The 9,375-nt window shown below is 36.2% G+C and overlaps 2 protein-coding genes across 5 annotated transcripts; one reads left to right on the plus strand and one right to left on the minus strand.

The window, feature by feature from the left end:
• Positions 1–2,627: 2,627 nt before the first annotated feature.
• On the minus strand, positions 2,628–6,887 carry LOC137734085 (uncharacterized protein At2g27730, mitochondrial-like). Of its 4 annotated transcripts, XR_011068561.1 has the most exons (5): positions 6,671–6,887; positions 6,374–6,451; positions 4,456–4,575; positions 4,060–4,316; positions 2,628–3,455 (listed from the first exon to the last, which is right to left on the minus strand). XR_011068561.1 is itself a non-coding variant. In XM_068473357.1 (4 exons), exons 1-3 carry the CDS (start codon positions 6,827–6,829, stop codon positions 4,498–4,500), a joined length of 315 nt encoding a protein of 104 aa, XP_068329458.1. In that variant the 5' UTR covers positions 6,830–6,887; the 3' UTR covers positions 3,467–4,316; positions 4,456–4,497. The 4 variants fall into 4 exon arrangements, 2 of the variants coding, with proteins under 2 accessions (XP_068329458.1, XP_068329459.1); XR_011068562.1 differs by lacking the exon at positions 2,628–3,455 and having other exon boundaries at positions 3,467–4,316; positions 4,456–4,582; XM_068473357.1 differs by lacking the exon at positions 2,628–3,455 and having other exon boundaries at positions 3,467–4,316.
• A 1,128-nt stretch (positions 6,888–8,015) lies between these two features.
• Positions 8,016–9,074, plus strand: LOC137734170 (uncharacterized). Its single transcript, XM_068473482.1, has 2 exons — positions 8,016–8,738; positions 9,003–9,074. The coding sequence occupies exons 1-2, from the start codon at positions 8,016–8,018 to the stop codon at positions 9,072–9,074; spliced, it is 795 nt and encodes a 264-aa protein (XP_068329583.1).
• The last annotated feature ends 301 nt before the right edge of the window (positions 9,075–9,375 follow it).

The following is a 9,375-nucleotide window of genomic DNA, read 5'->3' on the forward strand; positions in this document are numbered from 1 at the left end:
ATCCGCAATTGGCATGAATTGAACAATCTGTACAATTAAATTCAAAATTTCTCATTTACAAGTAAAAAAAAAAAAAAAACTATTTTGGTTGTTTAATAAAATGTTGGAGCTGTGTTAGTTGTTTTTCCTGGGTCTTTTGAACCCCAATTTAACCCAAAAAAAAAGTGTTGGAGCTGCTACGCTCAACCAATAACAATTTGACAAGTGTTAAAAAAATTGAAAAATTAAAGCTTGAAAAAACAACTGAAATATTGGTCAAGTTGTTATGAGGTGAGAGTAGGAACTCTTGCATTTTTTTTAAGCAGCCAAGTTTTGTGAAAAGAAAAATACCATTAAACTGTAGTACGGCGTAAAATAAACAATTGACCTCAAATACAATCAAACCCTCCATAAATTAAATAGTGTTTAGAACAAGAAAAATCTATTAATTTAGTGCATATTAAATAATCGATTAATTAATAGTTTTTTTTTTGTCAATAATTAATAACTTATTAATTTATTAATGTATTCTTTATTGTCTTAGATGGAAAGGGATCCTCGGATCCCTTCCACCAAATTCACATAATCCACAAATTTGGACCCTTGAAATTTGGAAGAGGATCCTCTCCTGAGGTCAGGATGAGTATCCTCCTGACCACGAAATCCAGACCGTTCAATTTTAATCCAACGGCTCTAAACAGGGGGTCCCCTAAAAAGTTATAATAATTGCAATTGTTGGATTAAAATTGAACGGCCCGGACTTCGTGGTCAAGAGGATCCCCATCCTATGCTCAGGAGAGGATCCTCTTCCTTGAAATTTGTTCCAACGGCTATAAACAAAAAACCCCTTTAAAAGTTATAATAATTTTAGCCATTTGATCAAATTTCAAAGGTCCGAATTTATGGATTTTGTGGAAATTAACACGTCGTTACTTAACGATTAACTTAACAGATTTTTTTAATGGATGTATGAAACTGAAAAGAAAATATAACTAAATGTATGAAATTAAAATGTTTTAAAGATGTTGAATAAGGTTGTAATTGATCCCATACTTGAGGGGGTAAAATGTAATTTACCCACAATTTTATGTATTTGTTTAAATGTGGAAATTTTATGAACTTATTTATTTTTGAGTGTGCTATCCACACACTTTTTTTTTTTTTTTTTTTTTTTACTTCTCATATACTTCTTATTAATTTTTGTCCTTTGATTATTTTTAATTCAATTCATCCGACATCCGCAAATTAAGAAAATGTGTATGAAGTAAAAAAGTATGTATGAATAGCACATCCCACTTATTTTTTGCTAAAACTAGATTGTAAATTATTCAATGTAGTACATTATTCTATTTTATAAACATTTAACCAAGCCTAAGCTCTATTTAAATAAACAAAGACTATAGTAACATGAAATTATTAATTTATATATTACGTGAGACTTATATGACTATCTAAATTATTATTTAACCGAGATTATTAATTTGTGGAAGTTCTACTGTAATTGGTTTATGGATGTTAGGTTGTCAAACTTAACATTAACGTGAATGGAAACTGAATGTGGGTGGTATGTATTGTCAAATGTTTTATGCATGGGTAGTTAATGTAATTCTATTAGTTTGGACAATATATGCATAAAGGGTGAACTCTCAATTTTAATATTTTAAAAATCGTTAGGCAGTTGTCGGGCAGTGAGGAGAGGCCTAACGCCTAGCGCCTCGAGGTCTAGTCGAGGCCTAAGTGGTGTTTTTAATATTAATTAAGTACATGTGTAAATATTAGAGTATTTTATATTAGTTTATAACATTTTATGAGTTAGCACCATTGTTCGGCCTTGTTTTCACATTTTAAAAAAGTTGGCTGTGGTTTTGTTTTTCCTGTGTACCATCATGTGCTCGACAGCTCGAGGTTTTTGTTGTATGATTACGTAAGTGCATTCGAAGTATGTTAGACTGCCTCACTCGAAAGTTTGAAACCAATGGCTGGCTATATGCATCAATTATGCAAAAATATTTACTCAAAGTGTTTACAAGATAATTCATAACTAGCTTCGTTACGATCCTTCAATAAATAAGAAATGAAGTAATTGAATTTATAAATATAAAATTTTGAGATTATTGTCGAAGCGATGTTTTCAAGTGGCACTCAAGGAACAAACAAACAAACAAACAAAAAAAAAAAAAAAAAAAACAAAGGATTTAACCTTGTTGATTTTAGTGAATAAACCTCATTTTTGTTGAGAGTGACCTTGCAAGTTGGTTGAGTTGGAATGATGAATTTTTAATGAATTTCTAGAAAGAAACAAATAATAAAAAAATTAAAAAACCAACAACAACAACATTTGTTTCTTCCCAAAAAAAAAAAAAAAGGCAATAATTCACCTTGATATCATGGGTTAAATTACGAATTAGCTACCGGTTTAGTGACAAGGCAAATAATAGAGCCACTTACCTAAAAGCATCTTTAAACGACTAGGCAAATGCCTAAGCAATTAAATTTGATGAGTCACATAAGCAAACTTGGCTCTAAGAGACTAGGCAACTGCCTTATGGAAAGTTTAGGCAAATCGGACTCCACCACCTTTTTATTTAAATAAAGAACACAACACATGCATATTTTCCAGTCATTTTCTTAAGAGGGGTGCTATCCACAGCCATAGCCTTCAATCTATTAGTCATCTTCTTAACGACCGAGTAAGAATATCTTATTGGGATCAAACTGTTATCGGCTTGTAGAAAGTCTTCTATAGCGCCATACATTGACAAATTCCTTCTCCACCATTTCCAGGCCGAAAGCCAAATAACACATGGAGCCCCAAACATCAACTTTACCATTACTAATCCTCCTGCTCGGGAATTTTAAATCAAAATTATAAGAAAACGTAAATCATATTACATACCAAATTCATGATATTTTCCATCGACGAAGAAGACTAAATCATATTACATAGCAATTCTTGTGATCAAAACCAGGATCTACAACTCGGATTGTGTTGTTGTCGTAGTTGATTGACTTTACGTAGTATCTTCCCGAGTTAAGGCGTAACACTGTCACGTTGTCCTCGCAAAACAGATTATGCATTGAGTGACCGCAATTCTTCGGGTCATCGCTGAGTCGAAAAGGGTAGCTTATGTTCTGGATATTGCCACAGGAACAAGGCGGACATGATGACGCTACAGCGTTAGAAGTTTCGCCCAATAAGCCAATTGCAAGAAACGCCACAACGACAAACCGAAGAGAGAGCAAGCTATGGGCTCTCTCTCTCGAATAGGAGAGCTGACCTAGTTGCTTTTATGATCAGATAAGGCCTTCCACGTTGGTTTTGGTTAGCTCAAGGGACTCAAGTATGACACTCAGCAATTAACCCACTTATTAGGCACCGAGATTCCGTTCTACAGAATTAATGTCAAAATTTCCGGCCCACTACTGTTGAAGGACTTACAGGGCTTTTCGACTTTTCCTGCCTGCTCGTGAATGGCCTTATGGAAGAAGAACAAAAAGTCAAGAGCGTTGGTTGGACAAATATTGGGAGGGCGTCATGATAGCTTAGTAATTTTTGGTTAGAGCAAATGAAATTAGTAATGTTAGGGTAATTAAATTTGCAGACTAAAATTGCAAACTAAATGATGTGTCACCAATAGAAATGAGCACGTCTAATAAATCAATCATCAACTTTCATGTCATTTAGTTTTTAAAGTTTAGTCTTCAAATTGAGTCTCCCTAGCATTACTCAAATGAAGAAGACCGGCACTGAAAAAAGTAGCTAGTATATTTCTCAGAGGTTCATTTAATTATCTAAAAAGAAAGGGTTTTTTCCGTATTCAAAATATTGTTTTTATTTATTGTTGTACTTTTATACAAGAATATATCTAATATAAAGGGTCAGGGAATAAATTGGTTTCAAACTCGCTTACAAGAGGAATACCATTAAATTTAGACATATTTTGAACGTTAATCTGTTTGATTTGGACAAAGGGAATAGATGGTTATTTTAAATCAAATTAGTTTAATGCTGATTTATTTTAGATATATATAGTACCATAACTTAATCAAGGTTAGATTTATACTATCATACGTGAATACCCTTTTTTTTCTTCTGCTCAGAAATGAAGGAAATACTAATCTCTTCCTTTTGCAATTGTTAATAGCTTTCTCCAAAGTGCTTGGGGAAACTCAGAATGGCTGCAAAGAATTGAAGTGCGGGGATCAAGGCCGGCCTATCCCTTTCCCTTTCATCCTCAAAGATAGACAACCAGACCATTGTGGCTATCTTGGGTTTGTCTTGTCATGCAATGAGAAACAAGAGACCGTTCTCGAGCTTCCAATTCCGGCCGACTTCTCTGTCAAAATCATTGATTATAAGTATCAGGAAGTCCATCTATATGATTCAGATAATTGATTGCTGGTAAAAGTTTCAGAAATCCTCAACATTTCAATCTCTCCTTTCCACTTCTCAAAAGAGTTTCTGAAGAACCTTACCTTATTCAACTGTTCTTTAGATCTTGAAAGACAACAGTATGTTTACGTTTTAAATGACCCCGCCTTACCAGCCCCGGCCAGCAAGTTTATGCGGTTAATCCCGACTACGAAATTGATAACCTGCAGTCTTGCACAAAGATGCGTAATGTTTTATCAGTTCCATCTTCGAGTGTTATAAAATGGTGTAAACCAAACTGCACAGAATGTGAAGCAGGGGAAAGAGGTGTATGCTGAAGAGCAACGGGAACAAATGTGACATTCAATGTGTTTACTTGACAAAAGCAAGTCAAAACTCATCACTGGCAGAAGTATCTGGTTGAAGTAACTATAAGAATGAGTAGATATTCTTTGGTTGTTACATTACACAGACTTTAACATTAGGTGACACATAATCAATCCAACAGATACACTATCATCTCACAAATTGTAAAGGGAGTCAAGGACGAGAAAACATAATCAGACTCGTTCCAAGACTTCATCACTGCAGATTCAATGCAAGAATTGAAACAATAGCTTCCCCCAAAACAAGAACTGGAGAACAAGACATCATCAAGGCAGATTTTAGAATGCTCTATATTCATGAAAAATTTAAAGATGTACGAGTGAAAAATGTATTGTATGAGCTCATACATAACAGCTTTATCTCACATCTAGACATATATTAGAGAAAACTCATTACAGCATGGCTCATACATGAAAGTAAGCATAAACGGTGTATGGATACATTTCTATTTTAAAAAACAAATGCATTCCACTAGGGTCTGTCATTATCATCTACTCTAGCATTTGTGGTTAAAATTTCATGATAGATGCAACAACAAAATATTCTACCGTATCAAGTGAAAAGGACTTGTGGTATAATTTGTCAGTACTCATACAGAATCGCTAGGCCATCAAACCAGCGACATAGGTTAACCCAAAGGGGAATGCAAAGGGCAGTCTCCCAAGGATACTCTACACTTCGTAAGAAGAAAAATGATCTAGTTTTCACAAAAATGCAGGGACTTTTTACTATATACCTATGTTCCGTTTTTACCCTTGAGGCCATCTGTAAGACTAACCGAGAACCCAACAGCCAGGAGTTCTCTCTCATTCATCTAGAACAAACAACCAATTTGAAGCTACCGAAAGTGTTTGTTGAAAGAGCTGCAATCTATCTTTCTTTTTATTATTCTTTTTTTGGTGATTGAACCCATTCATAAATAAGCAACTAGATGCAGAGAAAAATATAGCTTTCCCTAAAGCACGCAATGTACCTCAAGAATGACTTTTTATGATGAGGTTGCAGGAAACCTCGATGATAAGTATAGATGTTCTCACTAGTAAGCCTAAGCCTTAAGGTTGGTTAAGAAAAACAGATTGACAAGCCTGTCATGTGAAGGCTAATTAAGCAGGTAAAATGTAGGCCATGGCCATCCGTGCCAATGGGCCAAGGAGACCAAAAATAAGACAGCATTGAAAAGCTTGATAAGCTAGACAGTCTATCCTAGACAACCAGATGATATTCTTCAATTAAACCTCAAACCGGTGTAAATTAATATCAGTCCTCCAATCTCAACCTCATCATTTTGAACACTCGGGCACAATTCTCTCTTATTATCGTGTCCTTCCTCCGGTAATTTCTGTTTACATTAAATTGGAACGCTAACTCGAGTGATCAAACATCGGAAAACTATGCCCCACTTTCTGCAAATGAACACAATCCATATGTCACTTACATGTGTGTGTTCTTGCTTACTAAAATGCACATTTCACTACAACATACAACAACAAAAGTTATCGACTATCTCGTAATTACGCAGTTACCGCACGAAATCACATATATCTGTAAATTTGCGCCAATCTCATTTGGGGCAGTGCAAAATCCAGACACAGACACACATATCCTCCATAAAGAATTAATCTGTAGATTCTGTACCTGATCAGCATTTTCTTTGGCTTTCTCGGCCTTTTCCTTCTCAGCTTTCTGCTTCTCCAATCTTTCCCTCTCCTTTCTCTTCACAAATTAAAAAAAAAAAAAAAAAAAAAAAAAAAAAGAAATAAAAAAAAGAACAAGTTGATTCAATTAGAAAAATTCACTAAATTCAAAATATCATATTTGATCGGACAAAACATAATAACATAAACATTGATTCAAATCTGATTGAAAAATTAGTATCATAAAACAAATAAATAAGTAAAAAGAGACTAAGAGAGAGAGCTTGGGGTTGCGTACCTGGATGTAGACATTCTCGGCGGCGCGCTCCTCCTCGCTGAGGACTTTGCCTTTGCCTGCGCTCAAGTAGCGAGTGGCTCTCCGAGACGACTCCATGGAGCGAGTGATCAACGCTCGAGTTAGCACCGCCAGGCTCTGACTGGATCTCATTGCCGCCATCGCATTTTGCTTTCTAGTTTGTTCGTTTGTTTGTTTCTACTGCTAGTAGTAAATTAGTAACAGAGCGACTTATACTTACATAGGGTGCAGCTATATATATCTATATATATATATATATATATATATATATACAGCAGAAGTCTTCATGGGCATAAGTTTTCAATGCCCATGAAAGTAAAAGTGGAATATGAATTGTATTGTCAGAGGAAGTATCATAAGTTTCAACATGCAGTTAATGCATCAGTTTGGAGTTGTTCTATAAATAGAGCACTCCGCATGTTTTCAAGTTACAGAAAATATAAGAAGAAGGGAACGAGAGAAAAATATCAGTAACATCATCTATTCCTCTGCTTTTTATTTGTTATCCTCTTGTGCTATAGTTTTAGCGTGGCATTTTACATCTACCTTGCACCTACTATTAAAAAGGTTATTCCTCTAACTTTGACCTTTTTATAACACGTTATCAGCACGAGTCTCTAAATATAATTATTCTTTCATCTCTCTTTGCCGAACGAACGAAAGAAAGAAAAAATGTTTCCTTCTTCCTCTGCCTCAACTGCGCGGTATATTCACGCGACGAACTGTTTGCTCCATACCTGCTCTTAGTTCTCAATCTAACGGTTACATACATCTTTGATTACTTGTTTGGTGTAGAGATTGATTACTAACCCAATATTTATTTATGTTAATTTTACTGCAATCCAAGATGGTGCGATATAATCGCCCATCTTGAACTGCAAATTTATTCTTACTGCGATCCAAGACGGTGCGGTATCATCGCCTATCTCCAATTGCAGATTTAATTTTACTGCAAATTCTAGGTGGAGCGGTATAATCGCCCACCCTACCCTGCATATTTAAATTTACTTGTTGTTTAATTTCATTGCAATTTTAGGTGGTGCAGTATAATCGCCCACACTGCTCTGCATATTTAATTTTCTTGTTACTTGAGTGGTGCGGAATAATCGCTCATTCTATATTACATTATTTCAATGAGAATGGTGCGGTACAATCGCCCTTTTCATTCACCCTGAAAATCTCGAGTCAGAAGTTTCGAGTGCTTATCATTTTGGTCTGAAGATTAAAATGAAAAATTTGTAAGAACCAGAAGTTCTAACATCATATTCCTCCAGGAATACATATTATTGCAAGTTCTTACACATCTCATTTTCTTTCGGAAAAGAAAATGGCGAACTTGGCGAAGCTTAAATTTGCTACCCTGGATATTACCGGGAAGAATTACCTGACCTGGGTACTGGATACCAAGATCCATCTAGAAGCAGAGAATCTTGGAGATATCATCAGGGAAGAGAGCAGCTCATCCTCTCAAGATCGGGCAAAGGCCATGATTTTCATTCGCCGTCATCTTGATGAGGCGCTAAAGAGCGAGTACTTAACGGTTGAAGACCCGTTAGCTCTCTGGAATGCCTTGAGAAACAGATACAATCACCAGACAACGGTGATTCTTCCAAGGGTCTGCTATGAGTGGACTCATCTGAGGATCCAAGACTTCAAGTCAGTGGCAGAGTACAATTCTGCATTGTTCAGAATTACCTCTCAGATGAAGCTCTGTGGGGATATTATTACTGAGGAGCATATGCTGGAAAAGACTCTCAGCACATTTCATGCCTCCAACGTGCTCCTGCAGCAGCCGTATAGAGCCCGAGGCTACACTGAGTACAACCAGCTGATATCTCTGCTCTTAGTAGCTGAACAGAATAATGAGCTCCTGATGAAAAACCATCATTCCCGACCTACTGGATCTGCACCATTCCCAGAAGTGAATGCTGCTTCCCTCGAAGTGAACGCCACATCCTCTGATGGTGATAATCATAAACGAAGACGTGGCCACAAGCGAGGTCGATGGAATAAGAAATGCAAGAACCATGGAGTTCAGTTTCACAATCAGGTTCCGAGGCATAATTCAGGCTCGAACTTAAAAAATACGAATCGCCACAAAGGCAAAGCTCATATGAACAATGCTCCTAGAAACTCTAAAGGAGCCTGCCATAGGTGTGGTGGCAATGGGCATTGGGCGCGTACTTGTCGTACCCCAAAACATCTAGTAGATCTGTATCAAGCCTCTATCAAGGAGAAGGGTGTCGAGACCAATTTTCTCGACCAGGCTAGACCAATGGATATACCTAATCCAGTGTTTAACTTATCATGGCAGTTGAACACAACTCATCTAGATGTTCCAGACTTTATTGTGGAAAGGGGAAATGCAGTATACCGGTCCGATTAAAACATTGATGAACTTTTATTATGCTGAACTTGTAGTATTCCAGATTAAATAAAAGTGGCATGTAAATTTCTTGTTATAACTTGCTTTTAACTCTGATTCTCTTACTCAGAGAGTATGGATAAAAACTGTGGTTATTCTCAGAACATGAGAAATGACGAAGATATTTGTCTTGCAAACAGTGCAACCACATATACAATACTTCGTGATCGAAAGTATTTCTCAAGCTTAATACTTACAAGAGTAGAGGTAACAACAATATCAGGACCTTCAAATGTAATTGAAGGTTCAGGGCAAGCCCAGA

The sequence above is a fragment of the Pyrus communis genome, chromosome 5 (assembly GCF_963583255.1).
Source record: "Pyrus communis chromosome 5, drPyrComm1.1, whole genome shotgun sequence".
NCBI classification, from domain to species: Eukaryota; Viridiplantae; Streptophyta; class Magnoliopsida; order Rosales; family Rosaceae; genus Pyrus; species Pyrus communis.

Bases quoted from the DNA above. Each gene is read 5' to 3' on its own strand.
- LOC137734085 (XM_068473357.1), bottom strand. From the start codon at position 6,829: ATGGCGGCAATGAGATCCAGTCAGAGCCTGGCGGTGCTAACTCGAGCG. The intron at 6,452-6,670 runs GTACGCAACCCC...TAATTTGTGAAG, and splicing joins CCGAGAATGTCTACATCCAG to AGAAAGGAGAGGGAAAGATT. The intron at 4,576-6,373 runs GTACAGAATCTA...GCAAGACTGCAG, and splicing joins CCAAAGAAAATGCTGATCAG to GTTATCAATTTCGTAGTCGG.
- LOC137734170 (XM_068473482.1), top strand. From the start codon at position 8,016: ATGGCGAACTTGGCGAAGCTTAAATTTGCTACCCTGGATATTACCGGG. The intron at 8,739-9,002 runs GTTCCGAGGCAT...TTATCATGGCAG, and splicing joins GAGTTCAGTTTCACAATCAG to TTGAACACAACTCATCTAGA.